Below are 25,943 nucleotides of genomic sequence, written 5' to 3'. Positions count from 1 at the left end.
CATTGGTTGGTTGGGCCCCGGCGACGAATAACGGACGTAACGGAGGACGAGTAGCCAGAAGAAGGAGGCGGGAAAAGAGAAGTGAGGTCAGAAGGGCGGGGACGAGAGCGAGCGAGGCCTGCAGACCCGGCTGACAGTCTTGGTTTCGTTACCGCTCGTTCGCCGGAGAGCCGGGTAGGTGAAGCGCGTACGGTGGCCGCGAGGGGAAAAACTGCGCTACCCGAGAGTCCGTCCCACACACAAGGCCTGGCCGCGTTTTGGCGGGGCCGCTTGAGAAACAAATGGGCGTTTGTGGCCGGTATCACAGGAGTTGGTTAGAATAGTTAGTATAGAATAGGAATAGGAATAGGAATAGGAAAGAATAGAACAGAACAGTTGGAAGGGACCTTGGAGGTCATCTAGTCCAACCCCCTGCTTAGGCAGGAAACCCTCCACCACTTCAGACAAATGGTTATCCAACATCATCTTAAAATTCTCCAGTATTGGCGCATTCACAACTTCTGGTGGCAAGCTGTTCCATTGGCTAATCGTCAGGAATTTCCTCCTTAGTTCTAGGTTGCTTCTCTCCTTGCTTAGTTTCCACCCATTGCTTCTTGTCCTGCCCTCAGGTGCTTTGGAGAATAGCTTGACTCCCTCTTCTTTGTGGCAACCATTTAGATATGAGCCAGTCATGTGCAGCAGCTGCCAAAAAAGCCAACACAGTTCTGGGCTGCATAAACAGAGAGATAGAATCAAGATCACATGAAGTCTTAATACCACTTTATAAGGTCTTGGTGAGGCCACACTTGGAATTTTTGTCGCCACGATGTAAAAAAGATGTGGAGACTCTAGAAAGAGTGCAGAGAAGAGCAACAAAGAGGATTAGGGGACTGGAGGCTAAAACATGAAGAACGGTTGCAGGAACTGGGTGTGTCTAGTTCAATGAAAAGAAGGACTAGGGGAGACATGATAGGAGCATTCCAATATCTCAGGGCCTGCCACAAAGAAGAGGGAGTCAAGCGATTCTCCAGAGCCCTGAGGGTAAGATAAGAAGCAATGGGTGGAAACTCATCAAGGAGAGAAGCAACCTAGAACTAAGGAGAAATTTCCTGACAGTGAGAACAATGAATCAGTGGAACAACTTGCCACCAGAAGTTGTGAATGTTCCAACACTGGAAGTTTTTAAGAAGAGGTTGGATAACCATTTGTCTGAAGTGGTGTAGGGTTTCCTGTCTAAGGAGGGGTTTGGACTAGAAGACCTCCAAGGTCCCTTCCAACTCTTCTATTCTATTCTATTCTATTCTATTCTATTCTATTCTATTCTATTCTATTCTATTCTATTCTACTTGTAACATTATAATAAATATTGAATGTGGAATAACAGTACTACTGTTTTGTCTGGATTAATTTCACCCCTGTGATTGTTGGCACCTGGATTAATTTCAGCCCCGCGATCGTTAGCGCCCTGCTATCGCATTTCCAGTAGATTGGCAAAATTAAAGAATTCAAGGAACTTCTAAGCTTCTGAGGGCAGAATGTCAGAACTGAGCGATGAAGCCAGCGAGACGGAGCTCTTGAATCGCAGCCTAACCATGTGGCACGGAGAAGGCCAGGCGGCCAACCAACAAGAATTAGACATACCTTTGGACCTTCACACAGCAGCTTCCATAGGCCAGTATGAAGTGGTGAAGGATAGTATTGAACGGTAAGTGGGATGGAGCGTAGTCTGGATTCCCAGGAGGGAGAGGCTGCGTTCCAAAGGAGCAAGAGACAACTTGGTGCAGAGAGTTGGTGTGAGAGAAAGAGGGTGAAGACATGCCTCCCTAATAGTTTCCAGAGTATATGCTTGATGTGGGTGGTAGCATGCTTTAGTTCAGCAAGATTCAATCTATAGATGAGAAACAATAAAAAAATCTACTTGGAAGCATCACAACCTGTCTGTTTTGGTTTTTGGAGCCTGACAGTCAGAGAATAGCTAATAGGAACACCCTACTGTCAGTAATTTTATGAAAGTCAATAATTGGGATGGGTTTTTTTTAACATTACAAAATGTTACACATCCAGTCTAAAATGGGAGACTCTATGCTGCCACCTCATTTGCCTGCATTACTCCATTTTGATCATTCAAAATAGCCAGTTTGGTCTAGTGGTTAAGGTATCAGGCTAAAAACTGGGAGAAAATGAATTCTAGTCCCACCTTAGGCTGGGTGATTGTGAGCCAATCACCAGGAAACGCTGAGTTCTAGTCCTGCCTTAGGCATGAAAGCCAGCTGGGTGACTTTGAATCAGTCGCTCTCTCTCAGCCCAACTCAACTCACAAGGTTGTTGTAGGGAAAGAGTATTAAACATGTTTGCCACCTTGAGTTGTTTTTTTAAAAATAATAAAGGCAGGATATAAATAAATGAAATAATTCTGTGCTATGTGTAAATTAGTGGCAGCCCAAAGCATGCCTTCAAGAAAACCAGAGGATATGCTGAGAGTAGCATACAATATTTTACAAACATAAGAAGAGCATTTCCAGGCCCATCTCACCCAAAAGTTTGTTTCCATGGCAACTGATCCCATGTCAAAATTAAGCCGATGTGCACAGTTGGGCCCCTTTCTCTCATCTTCTGCAGCAAGCCATCTTGAGAAGTTTGGTCCCAATGGGCAAAATGAATGCGGTGAAATTAAAAGGATTTTGAAAACACTCGTTTTTAAGCCAGAGAAACTGTTCAAGTTTCTGACCTGAACAACAATGGCTTGCAGTCTTCCACCTTGGGGGAAATCTCACATGCTGTGTACCCTTCCAGAGGGGAGAAGGACTTGGATCAGAAGAACTGCGGTGGTTGGACTCCGCTGATGTACGCCTCCTACATCGGTTATGACACCATTGTGCGCATGCTGCTACAAGCCGGAGCAAACGTGAATATGTCCACCCCAGAAGGACAGACTCCGCTGATGTTGGCAGCCAGCTGTGGGAATGAATGTGCAGCTTCCTTTTTGCTTCAGGTGGGTGAGCTTTAGAACAGCTGTCAAAATATTAAATCAGTCACGCTGTTTAAATAGGGCAAGTGCCACTTCTGGTTAGTTTTTCGTTTTGATATAGCCAGCACAGTTTTAAGAATCAAGGTCAAATGCACTGCACACCAGAACAACTAGACACAAGGACAGTTTTTTCCCCACCTGCCATCACTGCTAAACAACTAATTCCCACAACACTGTCAAACTATTTACTAAGACTGTATTACTGTTACTGTTCTCATCCTTCCTATTAGCCAATCTCTCCTCCTACTAATGACTATAACCTTGTTGCTTTTATCTTTATGATTATATTGTTTTATTTAGTTTCCTAGTATGATTTTGATTGCTTATTTAGTACCCACTAAGTGTTGTATCTTATGATTCTTGATGAATGTATTTTTTATGTATACTGAGAGCTTATGCACCGTTGATCCCCACTGCCCGGAATGGGCAGAAAATGGGGCACGCAGAGGCTGAAAACGGAGGCAGCAATAGGCTATGGCAATCCCTGCAGCCTGAAACAGCTGATCCTCGAATCCATCCGACAGTCAGCTGCTTGTGCTAATCAGGCTGTGCTGAAGCTGAAACGGGCTGTTTGCTGCAAGGAGGCAAATTGTTGGGAGGCAGAGGCAGATTTTTTTTCTTGTTTTCTTCCCCAAAAATGGTAGATGCATCTTATAGTCTGGAGCGTCTAATACACTGAAAAATGCAGTACCTACTTTTCAGGGAGGTGATCCTGGGGATGTATTATAATGAATGTTCCCTTTCTCTGAAGCAAGGTGCAGAGTTGGAGATGAAAGACATCCATGGTTGGACTGCCCTCTTTCATTGCACCAGTGCTGGCCACCAACAGATGGTGAAGTTCTTACTGGACAGTGGAGCCAACGCCAACTGCAGGTAGGAGGAAATGGCTAAATATAATACAGCTCATCCTCAATTTACAACAGTTTCAAACAATTAGTCCCTCTTAATAATTTAAACAATACAGCTTGCATCTACATCTCTTCATCTTCCAGCTGTATTGTTTAGAATAGAATAACAGAGTTGGAAGGGACCTTGGAGGTCTTCTAGTCCAACCCCCTGCTTAGGCAGGAAACCCTACACCACTTCAGACAAATGGTTATCCAACCCGTTCTTAAAAACTTCCAGTGTTGGAGCATTCACAACTTCTGGAGGCAACTTGTTCCACTGATGAATTGTTCTAATTGTCAGGAAATTTCTCCTTAGTTCTAGATTGCTTCTCTCCTTGATGAGTTTCTACCCATTGCTTCTTGTCCTGCCCTCAGGTGCTTTGGAGAATAGCTTGACTCCCTCTTCTTTGTGGCAGCCTCTGAGATATCGGAACACATGCTATCATTTAAATACCAACAGTTTGTTTAGTGACCATTCAAAGCTACAACGGCACTGAAAAAAGTGACTTATGACCATTTTTCACCCTTACAACCGTTGTGGCATCCCCGTGGTCACATGATCAAGATTCAGAGGCTTGGCAACCGACTCATAATTTGTGACAGCTGCAGTGTCTTGTGGTCAGTACAATCCCCTTTTGCAACCAACTGACAAGCAAAGTCAGTAGGGAAGCGAGATTCACTTAACAACCATGTTACGTAACATCTGCAGTGATTCACTTAACAAATGTGCCAAGGAAGGTTGTAAAACGGAGCAAAATTCACTTAACAAACGTCTCGCTTAACAACAGAAATGCTGGGCTCCGTTGTGGTTTTAAGTCGAGGACTACGTGTAATTTTAAGGCGTGCAAATCTGACTACCGTAGCCTAAGGCTGCGGCATCTAGAAAGGAACAAGTCTGATCGCTTGATTTATAATCAACTAATCTTGAATATAAATGGCCATGATAGCTGACCTTACAGAACTCCCAACAGCCAGTTTGGGGTACCAGTTAAAGTATTGGGTTAGAAATTGGGAGACCATGAATTCATGGCTCTGGCCTCCCAGAGCCATGAAAATCAGGCGGACGATTTTGGATTAGTCATGCTCTTTCCACGTTACAATCCACGTTACAAAGATGGGAGAGGGGGAAAATAGGAGGTGGGAACATTATATCTACCATCTTGAGCTGTATAAAATAGACATAAATCTAATAAACAAATTCAATCCCATAGCTACTGCCTCAGAAAGACTTGGTAAACTGGGACTGTGCCTCCTGTTTTTCACGGAGGCCATTAGAGAATGCTTTGAAGAAGAGTAAATTTTCATGGTTGCCAACTCCTTAGCTCAGTTACTGTTCCAAAATCGCCCAGTTGGGCTGATTGACTTGATAGAAGCTATTTTGGGAGCTGGGTGAAATTAAGAGCAGAATCCAGATCCTTAAATAAACATGGTTTACCTTGGAATATGAGGTCACATGAAATTAATCTGTGTTTTTGGATAATTCCCTGTTCTCTTAATTCTATGCATTTGTAACTAGCATGACTTTGCCTTATTGTTAATCATGCCAATTTTGACTTGAATCTTCCATACGTTTCAATTTTCTCTTATGCCAGAGAACCCCTTTGTGGATACTCCGCTCTGATGGAAGCAGCGGCTTCTGGTCATGAGATCATCGTCCAGTATCTTCTCAACCATGTGAGTGACCATTGATTTCCAGGAAGGTCAAAAACACCATGCCTGTTTTTAAACAGTGGTGTATATATCATGCTCAGCCATAATACACTGTTCTGTTTTTGGCCGAGCACGCGTATCAATAAAGCTGATATATGTTGTTGTTAGTTGCGAAATCGTGTTTGACCCATCGCGACCCTGTGGACAACATTCCTCTAGACCTTCCTGTCCTCTAGCATCCTCTGGAGTCCATTTAAGCTCATGCCTACTGCTTCAGTGACTCCATCCAGCCACCTCGTTCTCTGTTGTCCCCTTCTTCTTTTGCCCTCAGTCATTCCCAGCATTAGGCTCTTCTCCAGGGAGTCCTTCCTTCTCATTAGGTGACCAAAGTATTTGAGTTTAATCTTCAGGATCTGGCCTTCTAAAGAGCAGTCAGGGTTAATCTCCTCTAGGACTGACCGGTTTGATCGCCTTGCAGTCCAAGGGACTCGCAGGAGTCTTCTCCAGCACCATAGTTCAAAGGCCTCAATTCTTTGGCGCTCAGTCTTCCTTATGGTCCAGCTTTCACAGCCATCCATTTCAACTGGGAAAACCATAGCCTTGACTATACACACTTTTGTTGGCAGGGAGATGTCTCTGATTTTTAGTATGCTATCTAGATTTGCCATAGCTTTCCTCCCCAGGAGCAAGTGTCTTTTAATTTCAACAAGCTGATATAACTTAGGCTAATTTTCCACAAGCTTTTCACCATTAATCCCCTGGTGACTGCAATAGGAACATGGGTGCACAAAAGCTTTTCATTAGGAGCTGCCCAGTTACTGCAAATGTTTCGAATTTCTGCGAGTTCATTTTTACTGGACAGATTGAGTGAAAGGTAGTGTCTTCTCACAGGGTGTGAAAGTGGACATACGGGACAGCACGGGGGCCACCGCACGGACTTTGGCCATGAAATACGGACACATGAAGATTGTGGGGCTGATAGACTTGCATACGGCTCCCGTGCCCAAAGTCTTGCGCAGAGGCACAGGTGAGTAAAAGGCTATAACATTGTGTGGAAAAAGGATCTGATTGAAATGCAAGCCCAGATGGATGCAGACAATGGAAATCTATCCTTTGAGCTAGGCCCAGTCAGGAAACAGATTCAAGAATGATTAGAACTCTAATCAAAGCTTTGATTAAAGATAATGGACTAGGGAGAAAAAATCAGAAGCGTTGCGGCAAGACTGGCTGGAAAAATAGCGGGCTCCAACGAGGTCCGCGAAAATCCAGCCGGCAAACCACGGTTGAAGGGTCTTCAGATCAGAAGAAGGAGAGGTATCGCGGACGACCAAGAGGAACAGGCAGGTTCCTGGGATTTACAGTGACAAAAAAAGAGTGGATGGGGGGGAATAGCCCCCAAAAAAGAATCAATCAAAGGGTAAAGAGGGAAATAATGGAAAGAGATTAGGAGAAAGCTTGGGGAGAACTATTCGAATAATATATCTAAAAGTGAGAAAAAGGATCCAAAAGATATAATAAATGTAAAAATAAAAAAAAAAAGAAGAAGTTAAGAGAATGGGATAAAAGGAGAAAATTATCAAGAAGTGGAATTTTGGAGACACCAAGAGAAAATGGTTAAAGAAGAGAAGAGGAAGGGAAATAAGGTACATATTAGTAAATTTAAAGGAACTGTATTAATATTATTAATTGTGGATGGTCAACTAAGTTAAAGGGTTTTAATGTAAGATTTGAATATGATGATGTGTATTGCTTATAGTAAAACAGAATAGCAGATGAAATGTGGAATGGTAATTTGGTTTAATCTTGAAGACAATTTAAATTAAGAGATAAAGTTGAAATGTTAAAAAGTGGGATGGGGATTTTGAGAAATATATTTTGTAATGGAAAAATAAGATAATTAATTGATGTTATTGTAAGAGATTAGGAATTAAGGGCAGATAGTGATACTGTTTATGTATTAAGAAATTAAGATAAGATAAAGAAATATGGAAAAAGTATTATGGCTGAAATTGGAAATATGTAAAATGGACTTGAAAAAAAAAGAACAACATGGCAGAAGCTGAAATAACAAGATATGGTGAAAAATGATTAATTTGTGATAAAGAATTATATAAAAGAGATGAATATGGAAAAAATGGGAAGATAGGAATAGATTATAAAGATTGATATATATATATATATAAGATGTATAAGATTTGACCCGGTCAACACTGTTCATAAAATATGTATGATGAAAGAAAAATTCTAATAAAACTTGTTTATAAAAAAGAGAAAGAGAAAGAGAGATAATGGACTAGGCAGCTTTATAAGAGATTGGAAACCATTTGTGGACTTTCTGCACGCTAAGTATAACAACAGATGGTTAACAGAAGGATTTGAAGATTAATGTAATGTTTAGCTCAACCTGTTGATTGCTTTTTCTTCTTTCTTCTTTTATATTTATATAGAAAGATGATAGAGAGATAGAGAGAGAGATAAAATCTGTTACATTTAGTGCATAGAATGTCCACAAAAGGTTTCCAGCCTCTTTACAGTATATATTTGTAGAAGAGGAGGAGAATTTACTGCTTTTTCTTTTCTTTCAGCACCCAGCCAGGGTGGATCCTACTGTTAAATGTTAAATTTAATTGATCACTTTTACCTCTCTTTTTTTTTTTTTGCACACAATTTTTTTCCTTTTTGTTAGGATTGAATGTATGCTTTTGTTTCATTTTCTTCATTTGTTTTACTGTTTAGTATTTTAACTTTTATGATAAAATAACAAATAATATATTTTTTTTTAAAAAAATGACTGCTTGTACTTTTGGGATCTTTCAGGAAAGTACGAAGATCTGAGCTCCTCAGACGAGTCTTACTGCGCTCCTCAAAGACAAAGGCCTGCCCGTAAACCCAGAGGGCCCAGCATTCACGAAGGGCCCCATGCTCTGGCCAAGATCACAGCAGTCAGAACTGGCGGGAAGAGTCGGTTGCCTCATGGTGAGTTCAGGTTTTACGTCCTCTGCTTTAGAATCTGCCTAGATGGCTGCCACCAGAGTGGATAAAAATCAATGGTTTTTTTTAAAAAAATCAAAAAAATCAGTTTTTTTTTAAATTTAAATTGGATTTTTTTGATTTAAATCGGATTTTTTTATTTTTATCAAATTTATTTTAATAAAATGCTTTTGGAGTAAAAATCTATCTAAAGATAGTTTCTATTTAAGATACATTAATAATTTAGTTTATTCAGTATGAAATGGAGCTTAGTTATGTAGCAGGAGGCTGTATATTCTGTAATATTGGGACTCTCGGTGAGTCAACAGCAGGTCAGAGGAGGAGCCGCTGAGGGACAGAGATGGCAGTTGCTCTTTAAAAATTATGATTTAAATCGAGTTGATTTAAATCAAGCCTTTTTACTAGTGATTTAAATCATGATTTAAATCGTGATTTAAATCGACTTGATTTAAATCAAATCCACCCTGGCTGCCAGCAATACAATCCTTACCGCCGTGGTGGCACAGTGGTTAGAATGCAGTATTGCAGGCTAATTCTCCTCACTGCCAGGATTTCAATCCTGACTGGTTTAAGGTTGACTCAGCTTTCCATCTAAACTTTCAAGACTTTCCATTCCTTTGTTCACCTCCCTTCCTTTTACCGTCCCTTCCTTTTACACACAGAGCAGGTCCCGCCAGAAGGCTACGTCACCTTTAAAGACGATGGAAGCGGCTTGGAGGGAGGTGACCTTCGATACCGAGATGTCATCTCCCCCATCAACGACCGTGACGTGGAAAGCAGTAGCAGCCGAGGTACCCTGCGTTTTCTTTGGCCGGATAGACTGATCTTACAGGCAGACAGGGCTCTTTTTAAAATACAGGCTGTTTTGTGGCAGTGACTTTATTTTGCTCCAGAATAAATAATCTAAAGATGAATTAAGGTTCTTTGTTTCTGTTCTCTGTCAAGCTAAGTATGTTGCTACTGGAGATGTTAGAATAGGATTATAAGATTTTTGTGTTCTCTGAGCTGAAGCAAAATAATCATTTCTCTGCTCCTGGAATTAGATTGTGATCTGTTACCAGCACTGCCTATACTGGCTACCTGTTTTCTTTCTTTCTTTCTTTCTTTCTTTCTTTCTTTCTTTCTTTCTTTCTTTCTTTCTTTCTTTCTTTCTTTCTTTCTTTCTTTCTTCTTTCCTTCCTTCCTTCCTTCCTTTCTCTCTCTCTCTCTCTCCCCCACTCTCTCTCTTCCCATTCCCTCTCCCCTACATAATACATTTTACTCTTCCTATTTTCTCCACAACAACAACATTGTGAGGTGAGTTGGGCTGAGAGAGAGGGACTGGCCCAAAGCCACCCACCTGGCTTTCATGCCTAAGGCAGATCACCATCTCCTGATGATTGGCCCAAAGGCACCCAGCTGGCTTTCATGCCTAAGGCAGGTCTAGAACTCACCATCTCCTGATGATTGGGCCAAAGTCACCTACCTGGCTTTCATGCCTAAAGTGGGACTAGAACTCACTGTCTCCTGGTTTCTAGGCCAGCACCTTAAGCAGTAGACCAGATTGGTTCAGTTTTGTTTTCAGTCCTAGGGACTGACTGTGACCTCATAGTTCAAATGATCTAATTTTGACATTTCTTTTGCTTCTCTTATTCACTGTTTTATAACATCTGATCTCACCTGTTGAAAAAGCTGGAGAACTTGAAAGTTGTTAGCTTGCATCTCTAATAAAAGCTGTAACTTGGCAATATATTTTGAAATTAATCTAAAACACTATGAAAAAGGGATGAGATACTTGTATGCAAAACTCAGCACAATATGCATCAAAATGCACCAGGATGCCAACATCCACGGTTTTTCTGAATACTGTGGTGTAGTTCATAGTGAAAGATATAATCATCATCTTCTTTCAAGGACCCCATAATCCCTTGCATTGGGGTTCAGTCTGGGCAACTAAATGGAGCTGAGTGTTTACTGGCCGGACGCCTTTCCTGTTGCCAATGCGGAGTTTTGTCCAGCAGATATATTCTCATTGGGCCCAGAGAGAGAAATATCTGCCTCTACCTAGGATCAAACTCATAAGAGCTCCACCTCTAGGCTACTGCACCACCCCTCAGTAAAAGATATAATACTAACCTAAAATTGAGAGATTTGCTCCTTGTTTTGTCAGTCAGTATCTGAATATATAAAGGTTGCTGCTCCATTGGGTCTGAAACTCCTCTATCACTTCTCACCATTTCAGAAGAGAATTCCTTCTTCACAAATGACGTGGGTGTCATCCGGACCAGCAGCAGCAGTGAAGGCCTGGCCAGAACAGTGGGGATCAGCAGCGAGGGCTCCTTAGAGAGCAATGAGGTAGACACCCATGAGCGATCTTGCGTAGACTCAGGAGCTAAGCAGAATTGGGCCTCGGGTGAGGGACCCCCACCCCAGAAGAAAATAACACTAGATTGAGAAGGCCGATTTTATTTTAGTTGCCAAGGAAACAGCATGTGTCTCCATGTAGTTACTGGGAATTCAACTTGATTTAAAGCAGGTTCCGACAGGTTCTGGAGAACCAGTAGTGGAAATTTTGAGTGGTTTGGAAAACCGGTGGCGGAAATTTTGAGTATTCGGAGAACCGGCAAATATCACCTCTGGCTGGCCCCAGGAGTGGGGAATGAATGGGGATTTTGCAGTATCCTACCCCCAGGAGTGGGGAGGGAATGGGGATTTTGCAATATCCTTCCCCCAGGAGTGGGGAGGGAATGGAGATTTTGAAGTATTCTTCCCCTGCCACGCCCACCAAGCCACGCCCACAGAACCGGTAGTAAAAAGAAGTTGAATTCCACCACGGATTTAAAGGTGTCTTAAAGTGGAAAACAAATACATATTCTTGGTGCGAAAGAGAAGAACCATGGTGGCGCAGTGGTTAGAATGCAGTATTGCAGGCTAATTCTGCTGACTGCCGACTGACTGCAATTTGGCAGTTCGAATCTCACCGGCTCAAGGTTGACTCAGCCTCCTATCCTTCCGAGGTGGGTAAAATGAGGACCCAGATTGTTGGGGCCAAGAGGCTGACTCTGTAAACCGCTTAGAGTGGGATGCAAGGCACTGTGAAGCGGTATATAAGTCCAAGTGCTTTTGCTAACACTTGGAACAGACCTTGATGGTCTTCAAGTCCAACCCTCTGCTCAAGCAGAAGACCCTATACCAGTGATAGCTAACCTTTTTGCCATCGCGTGCCAAAAGCACGGGGGAGCACGGGGGGTTGAGCGCGCCGATACCCATAATTCAATGTGCCCTGCCCCCCCTGCATGCACACGCAACTCCCCCCCCTCCCCCGCGCTCCTCCTGCTTTCGGCACGTGATGGCACAGTGGGCCCGGTAAGCCTGTTTTTTGCCCTCTCCAGGCTCCAGAGGCTTTCTAGGAGCTGGGGAGGGCTAAAACAGTCTTCCCCACACCCCCAGAGGCCAGAAACCGCCCGTTTCCCAATTTCTGGTGGGCTCAAAAGGCCTGAAAATCAGCTGGCTGGCATACGCATGCACACTGGAGCTGAGCTAGGCAACGCTCGCGTGCCCACAAATACGGCTCCGCGTGCCACCTGTGGCACACGTGCCATAGGTTCGCCATCACGGCCCTATACTATTCCAGACAAATGGCTGTCTAGTCTCTTATTAAAAACCTCCAGTGTTGGAGCACCCACAGCTTCTGAAGCCAAGCCATACCGCTGATCAATTGTTCTGGGAATTTCTCCTCGGTTCTAGGTTGGTCCTCTCCTTCATTAGTTTCCATCTGTTACTTCTTGTCTGACCCTCAAGTGCTTCAGAGAATAGGTGGACCCCCTCTTCTTCGTGACAACCCCTCAAATATTAGAACGCTGCTATCATGTCACCCCCCTAGCCCTTTTCATTAAACTAGAAGGCTTTAAAGTACACTTGAGGATGAAATTGCTCCTTGAAAAGAATCCTCATCCTTTTTCTACTCGTGATAATAAAAAAGCGACGACATGTGGAGCTTCTGAAGTGGTTAACAATTGACCTTTGTTAATGTTGAAGAAGACTGCTTTCGCTGGGCTTATCCCCTGTCCTTCTCAGGATTCTGACTCGGCAGCCAAATCCTCCAGCCGAAAACATGCCAAGAGTTCCATGAAGGCCAAGAATCGCTATGGCAACAGTGACACTCACTGGCCTTGGAAAGCCAAGGCCTCTGCTCAACACCACGGCCCATCTAATGATGAAACGCCCTCCTGTGCTGGACCACAGGTAACTCTTGTCAGAGTATGAATATTCATAGACTGGAATAGATCAGCCAATGGGGACTGCTTGGATAGACATGGTAACAGGTCAGCCAATGGGGACTGGCTGGTATAGGACATGGTAACAAGGTCAGCCAATGTATAGGCATAGCAACTAAGTCAGTCAATGAGGGCTGTTTGGGAGCTGAAACAGCTTGGAGCCTGGGCGTGGCTTAGGTTAACTGATACGTATAAATATAAGTTGTGTGCTCCCATTATTGTCCTTCCTTCTATTAATTGTGCTTCTGTGATTATGCTTCTGATTCTGAGAACTGCTCTTGGTATTGTATATATGTCTCATGTGTTATTATGTATATAAAGAAGTTTCTTATTTAATGACTCCTGCTGCATCAGTTATCTGCGTGTGCTTTCTGGATGTGATTTCTGCAACAAACTCTTGGCAGCTCTCAAGCCCAGCAAGGCTAGCAAATACAGGAAAGAAGAAGCATTTTGGATTTCTTTTTATTGATAGTTGGGTATCGTAGGAGAATTTGGAGAACCAGATGACCTCCAGCGTCCCTTCCAACTCTGTTACTGTTAAATCACTGGTTAATTGTCCTCACTGTTAGGAAGTTTCTCCTCAATTCCAGGTTGCTTTTCTCCTTGATTAGTTTCCATCCATTGTTTCTTGTCCTGCGCTCTGGTGCTTTGGAAAATAAGTTTATTTATTTATTTATTATATTTCTATACCGCCTTTCTCCCGTAGGACTCAAGGCGGTGTACAGTCAAGAAAAATATAGACACACAAACATCATAAAATTGCTAATTAAAATTATTAACTTAGTTTGGTCAATTAAATAAAACCCAGAATTAGATAACATTTTAAAAAATTCATTCACATGTTCGTATGTTTAGCCCCGCCTGTTGGAACATCAGGGTCTTGAGGGCACGGCGGAAAGCACGGAGATCAGGGATATTCCGTATCTCCGGGGGCAGTTCATTCCAAAGGGTTGGAGCCCTCACAGAGAAGGCCCTCCCCCTGGGAGTCGCCAGTCGGCATAATTTGACTGACGGTACCCTGAGTAGTCCCTGTGAGAACGAACTGGTCGGTGGAAGGCTATTGGTGGCAAAAGACGGTCTCGTAGGTACCCAGGTCCTAAGCCATGGAGCGCTTTAAAGGTGATTACTAACACCTTGAATCGCACCCGGAAGACCACCAGGAGCCAGTGCAGCTCACGTAGGAGAGGTGTTACATGGACGTAACGAGCTGCGCCCATAATCACCCGTGCGGCTACATTCTGGACCAGTTGGATCCTCCGGGTGCTTTTCAAGGGGAGCCCCATGTAGAGAGCATTACAGTAGTCCATACGGGAGGTAACTAGGGCATGAGTGACCCCCCTCCTCTTTGTGGCAGTCCCTCAAATATTGGATCAGGTGATGTTGACGTTGTGCAGCAGTTGATAGGGATGGCGAAGTTTTTGTCAGAGCTGGCACAATGCAAGTCCTTTTCCCTTGAGTTTTAACCCAGCCTCCTGACAATCTCTTCTGCTTGCTTTTCCTGAGCTGCAGGATCTGGCCACTTTCCTAGACCAGATTGGCTGCCTGAAGTACTTGCAAATCTTTGAGGAGCAAGATATCGACCTCCGCATCTTCCTAACTTTAACGGAGAGCGACCTAAAAGAGATCGGCATCACGTAAGTGGATTTCTATGCTATGAGGATTGAACCCAAAACCATGCAGCTATCCTGCCAGATAGACTGTCCCTCAATGCTTCACATTACCGATAGAGAGTCAGGTTGCATTCCTTTAAAAAAACAAAAAGTTCATTTGACTAAAGGTGTCACTGTATGCAGCAACCTTCTGGACACGCTTGGTGCCAAGTGGGTCTTTGTGAGTCACGGTGGTGCAGTGGTTAGAGTGCAGTGCTGCAGGGCTAATTCTGCTGACTGCCAGCTGTTCGAATCTCACCAGGCTCAAGGTTGACTCATCCTTCTGAGGTGGGTCAAATGAGGACCCAGATTGTTGGGGGCAAATACGCTGACTCTGTAAACCGCTTAGAGAGGGCTGTAAAGCACCATGAAGCAGTATATAAGTCTAAGTGCTATTGCTGTTGCCATTGACACAGCCTTCCATCCTTCTGAGGTCGGTAAAATGAGGACCCAGATTGTTGGGGGCCATAGGCTGACTCTGTAAACTGCTTCGAAAGGGCTGTAAAGCATCGTGAAGCGGTGTATAAATCTAAGTGCTAATGCTGATTAGCTATGTTGGCGCAGTGGTTAGAATGCATTATTGCAGGCTAATTTTGCCATCTGCCAGCAGTTCAATCCTGACCGGCTCAAGGTTGACTCAGCCTTCCAGCCTTCTGAGGTCAGTAAAATGAGGACCCAGATTGTTGGGGGCAAGAGGATGACTCTGTAAATCGCTTAGAGAGGGCTGTAAAGCAGTATATAAGTCTAAGTGCTCTTGCTGTTTTGGGAGAAGAGACGAGTCCACCTAACAAGAGGCCGCTTCGTTGTGCCTGCAAACATCTCTGGTGGGAGCTTTCCCTTCTGATTCCTGCTTACTTTCCCCTGTAGGCTCTTTGGACCGAAGAGGAAGATGACCTCCGCCATTGCCCGATGGCACAGCAGTGCCCGACCACTGAGCGATGCCCTTGAGCTGGCCTATGCTGACCGTCTGGAAGCCGAAATGCAAGAATTGGCCATCCAGCTTCACAAGGTGAAGCACCCAACTCCTCTAACGCGTTCGGAAGGAGACGAAGGATGCTCTGTTGCACCCTGGTTGTGATGCGTACATGTCGGTTGGGTGCCTCCTTAGTTTAAGTCCCTGAAGTACCGAGAGAGTGAGGTTGAAATGCGGGTCCTTTAGTTCTTTTTCTCTTCAAGTCAGAGGAAGTCTGGCAGATGAAAAGAAGGCGGGAGTGGATTTAGTGTTAAGAGTTAAAAGCTTCATCAGATTTTGACTGACGTACAACGGGTATCAAATTGAAGGCCCATGGGCCAGATCTGGCCCACGGAGTGCTTAGATCTGGCTCACGAGGCTGCCATGGAAACAGTGAAAGTCCGGACCGCAGTACCTCTGCCAGCGAAAACAGAGCTCAGGGGGACCTCCGTTGTCACTGGCAGAGGGCTGCAGGAGGCCGTCCCAGCCGAAAATGGATCTCACAAGGGCTGCACATGGCACCCTGAGATCCATTTTCGCTGGCAGAATGCTGCAGGAAGCCATCCCGGCCAGGTATGGGTTCTACTTACCTTTACTACCAGTTCGCAACGGGACCGCGGGCACACAAGCTTCTGCGTATGCGCAAATCGTCATTTATGATGTCCGGGTGGGTGGGCGGAGCCTCCCGCTGATTTTACTACTGGTTCTGTAGAACCGGACTAAACCGGGAGCAACCCAACACTGATCCTGGCCCAAAACAGATCTCGCAAGGACTGCATGCAGCACCCCGAACTCCTTTTTTGCTGGCATAGGGCTGTAGGAGGCTGTCCCAGCTGAAAACTGAGCTCGGAGCCCGTTTTCACTAGCAAGAGCGCTCAGGCCACAGGCTCCCCCAACACGAGTAATGTCAAGCTGGTCACACTCCCCCCCTCCACCTGAGGTCAAACACAACCCTGATGCGGCCCTCAATGAAATCGAGTTTGACAAACACACACCCCTGACATAGAACAGCGTCAGAGTTGGAAGGGATCTGCTCTGGTTGGACACAAAACACTCTGTTGTTGTTAGTTGCGAAGTTGTGTCTGACTCATCGTGACCCCATGGACAATGTTCCTCCAGGCCTTCCTGTCCTCTACCATCCCCTGGAGTCCATTTAAGCTCATGCCGACTGCTTCGGTGACTCCATCCAGCCACCTCGTTCTCTGCCATCCCCTTCTTCTTTTGCCCTCAATTGTTCCCAGCATTCGGCTCTTCTCCAGTGAGTCCTTCCTTCTCATTAGGTGGCCAAAGTATTTGAGTTTCATACAAAACACTCTACTCTGGTCTTTTTTTCCTCTCTTTCCTTGCAGAGGTGCGAGGAAGTCAAAGGGCTGAAAGGACAGGTGAGCCAAGAGCAGGAGCTGCGAGCGGTAGTCGAGAGCTGCCTCATGGAGCAGGACGTGGCCTGGAGCAATGCCCAGGCTCAAGTCCAAGAAGTCCAGGGCGTCACCAGAAGTGCTGGGATCCTCCTGGAACAGATGCAGTGAGTGGGCCTTCAAGAGGGATGCCATTTACTCCCTTTGAGATCCCTTCCTTGCTCTCCCCCTCTTCCGAGCACGTGCCCATAGTGTCATGGCAAGAATTAGAAAAGCAGAACTCTCAGGTGGCTTTGCTTAGAGGACTCTTCCGTTCCAGGGCTCCACTTGGGATGTTGCCTGAGAAGCAAGCAATGCTGTATAGCAGGGAGGCCCTCCAAACTCGACAACTTGAAGACTTGTGGACTTCAACTCCCAGAATTCCTCAATTGTGGCAGTTGAAGTCCACAAGTCTTCAAGTTGCCGAGTTTGAAGTCCACAAGTCTTAAAAGTGGCTGAGTTTGGAGCCCCCCCCCCCCCAGCTGTATAGAAAACATTGACTATGGGATAGGGCAAGGGTCTGCAACCTTAAACATTCAAAGAGCCATTTGGACCCATTTCCCACAGAAAAGAAAACACCAGGAGCCACAAAACCCTGACTATTTCTTGAGCGGCCACAAAACTAGCATATGTAGTTGAATTAAATGTTCTGTTTTCTTCTGAAACTTTTCTTTTCTTGGATTTATCCATGGTTGGCCTACCGGGGTTTAAAAAGCTCAATAAATCACGTACCGGCGAGTGTCGCAAATTGGCGGTTGTGACACATATTTTGAGTGACAGGGAGCTGCAGCAGAGGGGTGAAAGAGCCGCATGTGGCTTCAGAGCCGCAGGTTGCTGACCCCTGGGATATATTGGGAGACAGAACGCTCCTCAATTTATGACCACAATTGGGACCAGAATTTCCCTTGCCAAGCAAGACGATTGTTAAGTGAATTGCATCTGATTTTACAACCTTTTTTTGCCATGGGTGTTAAGGCAATAACTGCAGTTGTTAGGTGAATCATGCGGTTGTTAAGCAAATCTGTCCCCCACCCACCCACCCCCATTGACTTTACTTGTCAGAAATTGGCTGGGAAGGTCATATATGACAATCACATAATCCCCGGATTCTGCAACTGTTTAAATACATGTTGGTCGCCTGAATTTTGATCACATGACCGTGGGGGATGCTGTGATGGTCATAAATGCGAGGACCAGTCCCCAGACCTAAGTCACTTTTTTCACTACCCTTGTAATATCAAACGGTTGCCGAATGAATGGTTGTAAGCCGAGGACTATCTGTAATCCTTCCAGGAGAATAATCCCGTTTCTTGTGCTTCTCTGCCTCTGTGTGTGATTTTCTTTCATAGAAACCTCTTGATGTCCTTCTGGTTTCTCTTTAAGGGCCTGTCAGGCAGAGCTGGCTTCCCGGATCAACCAGGAGCAGGCAGGCGGCCAGAGATCGGAGATCAGAGCACAGCTAGGAGCCAGTAAGTGGTGTTGGAAGAAATGGCCATCTGGGTTCAGTTCCAAGTGGGGGAAAAGACTCTTGGATTCATAGACGTTGCTTGGAAAGAAGGTTTATTGATGAACTGGATCACATGGCTTGAGATCCTGGGCAAAAAAAAGGGCAGAGATGATGAGAGAGCCTGGGTTTTATGCCCTCTGTTGGGCTTGTGTTCCGATTGGTTGTCAGACTCCCATGGGGCCATGCAGGGGTAACTTTGTAGGTTGTCTTTGTCCCAGGCTTGGTTGACTCTTGCTGGGTGATGAATGAAAGGGCTTTGGGCAATTCCTACTATGGCTCTGCCTGAGGGATGTAGATCTTTGTTATGTAGAATAGACTGGCCCAGGCCTTAATCTTAATGGCCCATTGACAAAGGTGGGGTGGGTTCTGCCTCCCTTTTAGGGGAAATATTCTGCCCTTTTAATATTTCCTAAAAGATCTCATTTTCTTAGGAGACGGGTGGGTGCCAACTTCCTACAGTGGGATGTGCAATTCATGACCAAGAGGCTGTCTTCACCCTCTTTCTCTCACACATCTGAGCAAAGTTTCCTCTTACTCCCGTGGAATCCATCCCTTCCCTCTTGAGAATCTACTTCCTGCCTACCTTCTTTCAAATCTTGGAACCAGCTCTCCTTCTTTTCCTATTCCTCCTTGGTGACGTGGTGGCGCAGTATTGCAGGCTAATTCTGCTGACTGCCAACTGCAGTTCAGTTCTCACCGGCTCAAGGTTGACTCAGCTTTCCCTCCTCCCGAGGTGGGTAAAATGAGGTCCCAGATTGCTGGGGGCAAGAGGCTGATTCTGTAAACCACTTACAGAGGGCTATAAAAGCACTGTGAAGCACTACTGTATATAAGTCCAAGTGCTATTGCTGTTGCCCGTCCTTCCTTCCTTCCTTCCTTCCTTCCTTCCTTCCTTCCTTCCTTCCTTCCTTCCTTCCTTCCCATGGTGGTGCAGTGGTTAGAATGCAGTATTGCAAGCCAACTCTGCCCACTGTCTGGAGTTCGATCCTGACTGGCTCAAGGTTGACTCGGCCTTCCCTCCTTCCCAGGTGGATCAAATGAGGACCCAGATTGTTGGGGGGCAATAGGCTGACTCTGTAAACAGTTTAGATAGGGCTGCAAAGCACTATGAAGAGGTATATAAATCTAAGTGCTATTGTTACCGCTATCCTAATATTTTCCTACTTTTCTTAGGGCAAACCAGCTGAACTGTTTCTCCCCCCCACCCCCACCCCGCCTCTTAAAAATAAAGACATGGCTCAGCTTTGCCTGAAATTGGGAAAGGGGCTTCTTTCATGTCCATCCTTAGAACAACGCTGTCTTGAATTAATGCTGTTGATTTCTTTCTTGATCTTAGGCCCCGAAGGATGGTCACCTACCTTGAAGGCCCTTAGCCTGCCTGAGCTGTCAGCTCTTCTGGAGGAATGTGTGGGGGAAATGGGTAAGGTTAATACCTTACAGTTGAACAGTCGTCTTCTCCTTGATCTGATCAACATGACTTCAGCAGCATGACACATCCAATGGTCACTATGAAAAGGAAATAGATGTAGGAGAAGAACAGGCAGAGCTAGAAGGGCAGAGCTAAATGTATCATCAATTTAGAATCCTTACATTGCCACAAACGATCCAAGCTCAGTCCTGCTTGAATTCTGTTGATCCTTATCTGGCACCGGTTCTAGTTTCTTGTATCTAGACTTGAGCAATAATAAATCCTTCCAAATTGCCACTTAACATGCTGATTCTTTGCACCTGACAATCTATATATATAAAAGCGGAAACCACTCACGCATTAATCACGAAATCTCCAGAACCGTAAAGCCTACAAACTTGAAATTTCCCATGTATGTTCTTCTTGACTTCTAGGTGCTCACTAAGAAAGGATTTTTCGAAATGACCATCAGAGCATTAGTATTTCCTATATTATTATAACGTGCTCTGATGCTAATTAGTTAGACATTCTACTCTCCCTCCCAACTTGAAAATAACTCTGGAGAGAATGGGATAGCATAGGGGAGGCTTCTGTGGGGCAAGCCTCATGGAGAGAAGGGGCTAGAAAGCCTGAGGGAGAGAAGGGGATAGGATAGGAGATGTTTCTGTGGGGCAAGGCTGAGGGAGAGAAGGGGAGAGGCTTCTGTGGGGCCAGCCTGAGGGAGGGAAGGGGATAGAGGAGGATCTATGGCAGGGGCCATCAACCTTTCGGACCTCAGGGACCACTAAATTCATAATTTTAAATCCCGAGGACCACTAATATGATTTTTTAAAAAAGATAAATAGTATTTAGTGCAATATAAAAAATGCAAATAATTTTTCTGCGGACCAACAAAAGTTTCTCATGGGCCACCAGTGGTCCACGGACCACCAGTTGGTGACCACTGATCTATGGGGCCAAGCCTGAGGGAGAGAAGGGGAAGAGGAGAGGATCTATGGGGCCAAGCCTGAGGGAGAGAAGGGGAGAGGAGAGGATCTATGGGGCCAGCTTGAGGGAGAGAAGGGGAGAGGAGAGGATTTATGGGGCCAAGCCTGAGGGAGAGAAGGGGAGAGGAGAGGATCTATGGGGCCAGCCTGAGGGAGAGAAGGGGAGAGGAGAGGCCAATTGTAACTACTCATTAATTTTCAAACTCTTAAGTGTCGATTTATCAAGCCCGATCACATAGTTTTGCAGTGGCGCACGGGTATTCAGCTAGTAATGGAATAAAGGACAACTTCCCCGAGCTAGTTTGCTTTCCTGTCCTAATGAAAGAATATCCAACACTTGCGGTAACTGAGCTGTTCTGTCTCTCCAGGGACAACCCTCTGTTCTGTCAACCATAATCTCGAGAGGCTACAATGTCCAGAGAAGGGGAAGGCTGTCCGCAAACAGCCCTAGCAGTAGAGGAAGGTAAGTGAGGAGCAAATAGCCCTCAAGATTGAGAGTGGATGTTGGTGTGTAAAAACATTGTGGTCTTCAAGGCCAAGAGAATGCCTTGGAGACATTTGGCTGACCATAGTTATAGCTTACTTTATTGTCAATGCACATGGTACAACGAAATTAAATGCCGTCTTCAGTGTACATTATAACTATAAAAATAAAAACGCAAACATACATGCTTTACATTCTACCCTGTTTCCCCAAAAATAAGACCTCCCGGATAATAAGCCCAATTGGGCTTTTGAGCTCATGCGCTAAAGTAAGCCCCCCCCCCCAAAAATAAAGCCCGAAAATATTTAACGGCATGCACAGCCAATCCCTGCCATTTTGTCTGGTTAGGGTTAGGGAGACAGAGCTGGAAATCAGGTAAGACGGCAAGAGGAGCCCCGTCTTGCTCCACGCGCCCCAAAATAATAAGGCCTCCCCGAAAATAAGGCCAAGCGCTTATTTCAGGGTTCAAAAAAATATAAGACGGTGTTATTTTCGGGGAAACACGGTATATATAATTGAAATTGAAAACCCAATATTGCACTATACCGTAGAATCCAAGATGGTTATTGCCCTGGGATAGAAGCTGTTTTTCAGCCTATTTGTCCTTGTTTTTAGTGTCCTGTACCGTCTGCCAGATGGTTAATAGTTCAAAAAAAAAGGGGGGGGGGAGGATGAGATGAATCTCTTAAGAACGTTTTGAACTTTCTTAAGGCAGCGGGAGCTATAAAGCTCTTCCAGAGAGGGGAGGGGGCAACCAATGATCCTCTGGGCAATGAGGTTGACCCTCTGGAGCAACTGTGCGATTGGCAAACCGTACACAGGTGCAGTAAGTTAAAATACTCTCTATGGTGCAGCGGTAGAAGGCCAGCAGCAGTTCTGACCATTCTGGGAAACGAGAAGCTAGACCAACTCCCAGATACTACAGGTAGTCCTTACGACCACAGCTGAGTCCAAAATTTCTGTTGTTTGCCTAGCTGCTGCCCACTTAGCAGTTTGAAAGCATGCAAATGCGAGTACCATGTTTCCCCGAAAATAAGACCCTGTCTATTTTTTGAACCCCGAAATAGGCGCTTGACCTTATTTTTGGGCAGGTCTTATTATTTTGGGGCGCGTGGAGCAAGATGGGGCTCCTCTTGCTGTCTTACCTGATTTCCAACTCTGCTTTTAAATATTTTTGGGGAGGGCTTTTTTTTCGGGGGGAAGGCTTATTTTAGCGCATGCGTTCCAAAAGCCCGATTGAGCTTATTATCAGGGGATGTCTTATTTTCGGGAAAACAGGGTAGATAAATGGGTACTACTTTGGTGGGGAGGAAACAGAGCTCTGCGATGTCATTCTGGCCACATGACTGTGGAAATGTCTTCAGACAGCGCTGGCTCATGAGAAAGGGAATAAAAGAGGAAGGAAGGAAGGAAGGAAGGAAGGAAGGAAGGAAGGAAGGAAGGAAGGAAGGAAGGAAGGGCAAGAGCACTTAAACTTATATACTGCTTCACAGGGCTCTAAGCAGTTTACAGAGTCAGAATATTGCCCCGGACAATCTGGGTCCTCATTTTATCAACCTCGGAAGGATGGAAGGCTGAGTCAATCTTGAGCCGGTGAGTCTCGAACTGCCAAATTGCAAGCAGCCGGCAGTCAGCAAACTAATGGAATAAAATCTGCAGGGCCTCCTTTCCTTTCCTTCCTTCCTTCCCTTCTGTTTACGTAAGGAAATTTCTCTGAAACAATAACGCAGAGGATCATGGGTTGTCTAGCTATTAGATTAACTTTCTGTACATTGGGATTTCTGCATCACACCAAGCCATCCGTGGCTTATTTGTGGTTCAGCCCCCCCCCCCCCAATGTGTGAATCCCCGTTTACGCCTTGGAAAACTTGGGTCTCGATGTGATGTGAGATGTGCCCAACTCCAAAGGCTGCTCTGTGTTGTAAAGCGTCTGCCCCAAATAGCAGGGCCCGTTTGCTCCTCTTCCTTCAAGTTGGCTGAAGCCATGCCTCGTCTTGCAGACATGCTGACGTTGGGTGACCGTTCCACCCTGAAGCTGTGTTTGCCTGGAAGAGTGAAATGAGTGCAAGTGACCGATCGGGCTGCCCACGCCATCTACACTGAGGGTCTCGCTATATGTGGCTGCCATCGTTGGCGAATGAGGGCAGATCCGCTGAATGGCGCAACGGCGGTGCCGAAGGAGAAAGGCGGGTCTGATTCTGCAAAGCCAGAAGAGCGGTGAGCACAGAAGCTCTCTAAAGCTTGGAAGCGCCAAGCAAACAAGTTCACATGTGCCTAGTTGTGGAAGACGTGCTTGCTGCCTCTTAATAAGCAAGCAAGCATTGTTAGTATCAATATTTAAGCTTCTTCTTCCTCCATCTCTTGGGTCCACAACAGGAAATGTCACGACAATAAAACTCTCAGCCTAAGGACTTCATCCTCTTTTGACCAAGAGGCCGAAAGAGTTTGCAATTCTCCTCTTCCCCAATTTTATCCTTTTTTCCCTCCTCCAATCAAATGTGATTTTTTTAAAAAATAAAATAAAATGGAAAGGCTTATTTTTCGCAGGAACAAAATGTACCTTTTGGGACCCTTTTAGCACACAATTTGAGATTTTAGTCTCACGCTTGACAATGTGGGGCGTCTCCCCTTAGCAAAACTGGAGTTGTAAAATCTTCGGGCAGAACAAAGGACTCTGGATTAGTTCTGAAGAGCCAGAGATAATACCCTGGTCAGAAAGAATAATAAACCTAGTGTATGTAAGGCCCGGGTGTCAAACTTGATTTCATTGAGGGCTGCATCAGGGTTGTGTTTGATCTCAGAGGGCCAGGTGGCTGTCGCTGACCCGTGTGACACGGGTGTCATGGGGGAAAACCTGTGGTGGCCAAGTGCTAAGGCAGGACTTCCCTGAGACCCTCCCTCACTGTCATCATAATCTCCCTCCCTCCCTCCCTCCCTCCCTCCCTCCCTCCCTCCCTTCCTTCCTTCCTTCCTTCCTTCCTTCCTTCCTTCCTTCCTTCCTTCCCATGGTGGTGCAGTGGTTAGAATGCAGTATTGCAAGCCAACTCTGCCCACTGTCTGGAGTTCGATCCTGACTGGCTCAAGGTTGACTTGGCCTTCCATCCTTCCCAGGTGGATCAAATTTTTCCTTCCCTCTTCATTCTAATTTCTTCTTCCTTCCCCTCTTTCCTTATTTTTCCTTCGTTCTCTCTTTCCATTTTTCTTTTCTTTTTTTCTTCTTCCTGCCTCCCGCAGCACTCTGTCAGCGAAAACAGGGTGCAGGGGGACTGCGCAGAGCCTCCCCCCCCCGCGCCCCGTTTTCACTAGTAGAGCCACTGCAGGCCAGTCCTTTGTTATTTCCAGGCCGGCCCTATGGGCCAGATTTAAGCACCTTTGAGTTTGACAGCCCTGATGTAAGGCCTCATGTAAGATCTTCGCTATAGAGCTCATGCTCTTTAAATTAAAATTAAAAAAAAAAACATATTGAAGTAATCTCGTGGATCGTTATCCCAGGATCATTGATATTGTAAGATGGTCTTGAGGTTCAAAGCAGAAGGTAGCCTAGAAGTCCATCTAGAAGTCAATGGTGATGATCCTGCAAATTTTGAAAAAGTTGCATCTTCTAGAGCAGTGGCCCCCAACCTTTTGGGCACCAGGGACTGGTTCTGTGGAGAAAGGTTTTTCCACAGACTGGATGGGTGCGTGTTTCATGCGGTGCGTGTATCCTGCAGATGGGGGGGGGGCTTCCCTTGTTTGCACGGACCAGTTTCTGGCATGCCAATCCACGGACCAGGGGTTGGAGACCCCCCTTCTAGAGCCTGTCTGGGATTGTTGAAGCGCTGATGGGAGGGGAGTGAAGTGCCTTTTCATTCATCTGTATCTTATGTCAGCGTTCTAGAAAAACCCAACTCTAATTAAAAACTCCGAGGCAAGCATTTTCTCAAAGTTCCATTTATTAGAGTAGGTATACTGGCACATCTGGGAAAACCCGAATCTGAGAGTTCCGGATTTTCCCTCAGTAAATCAAAAAACCCCAAATCCATCCCCTGCACCCATCAGTCCATCACGTGGTCCAATCACCATCCGTTCCATCTCGAGACATCGCTCCAACCACTCCTCCTCCAGATGCATGACCTTAACCGAAATGAAGAATGCTATTCTGTCTAACTACATTCCCTCTACTAAATCCCCCCTTTCCTACTTCCAGTGCTAATATGGCTTCCAAAGCTGACCTCTTACTGATACGCACATCTCACTCTACCTTGTGTTGGCCAGAGATTTCGAAAGTGTAGATTACAAAACTCAATGAACCTGGTTCTCCTTACAAATTGAATCGCCCAGAACTGGCTTGGCTGCCATCAGCAGCAAGCTTTTGTGTGCTGTTCCTTGATACGTTTCAAGCAGTGCAGAAAGATTAGCGTGGCTTTTAGAAAGATTCTCTGCTTGATCAGAAGACTGATGCTGCCAAAGAGTGCCTTTGGTCATTGATTGGACTTCCTTCTCTGCTTCACCCCATGATCGCGTGAGTATTTCTAAACCTTGAGGGACCACTCCAGGGTTCACAGCTGCTAACTCTCCAGGGTTCATGGCTGCTAACACTCGTAGTTAAAGGGAGTTGGGTGTATAATGTATAATGTATTATTTTCCAGTGCACATCATAAGCCTATTCCTCAGAAGCGGTACAATATTTTAAAGAATGTACTTCGATTTTTTAAATCATTGTTATAGTCTGGTTTCTCTTTGGATCGTATACTGTACAACTTTTGTCTTTTATATTAAAGATTGTGATTTGT

At 45.2% G+C, this 25,943-nt stretch overlaps 1 protein-coding gene across 2 annotated transcripts; it reads left to right on the top strand.

Annotated features, from left to right (window-relative positions):
• The first annotated feature begins 78 nt into the window (after positions 1 to 78).
• On the top strand, positions 79 to 25,943 carry ANKS3 (ankyrin repeat and sterile alpha motif domain containing 3). 2 transcript variants are annotated; one of them, XM_034420447.3, is made up of 17 exons: positions 79 to 174; positions 1,426 to 1,684; positions 2,773 to 2,971; positions 3,759 to 3,880; positions 5,487 to 5,568; positions 6,436 to 6,571; positions 8,362 to 8,520; positions 9,198 to 9,326; positions 10,757 to 10,869; positions 12,592 to 12,759; positions 14,301 to 14,425; positions 15,308 to 15,449; positions 16,742 to 16,914; positions 18,170 to 18,255; positions 19,630 to 19,713; positions 21,056 to 21,150; positions 23,172 to 25,943. In XM_034420447.3, exons 2-16 carry the CDS (start codon positions 1,515 to 1,517, stop codon positions 21,136 to 21,138), a joined length of 1,971 nt encoding a protein of 656 aa, XP_034276338.2. In that variant the 5' UTR covers positions 79 to 174; positions 1,426 to 1,514; the 3' UTR covers positions 21,139 to 21,150; positions 23,172 to 25,943. The 2 variants fall into 2 exon arrangements, 1 of the variants encoding a protein (XP_034276338.2); XR_015729869.1 differs by having other exon boundaries at positions 89 to 174; positions 16,742 to 16,774.

Source organism: Pantherophis guttatus, chromosome 14, assembly GCF_059756535.1.
Source record: "Pantherophis guttatus breed Tessera chromosome 14, ASM5975653v1, whole genome shotgun sequence".
NCBI classification, from domain to species: Eukaryota; Metazoa; Chordata; class Lepidosauria; order Squamata; family Colubridae; genus Pantherophis; species Pantherophis guttatus.
This window is presented reverse-complemented; position numbering and strand designations above follow the sequence as displayed.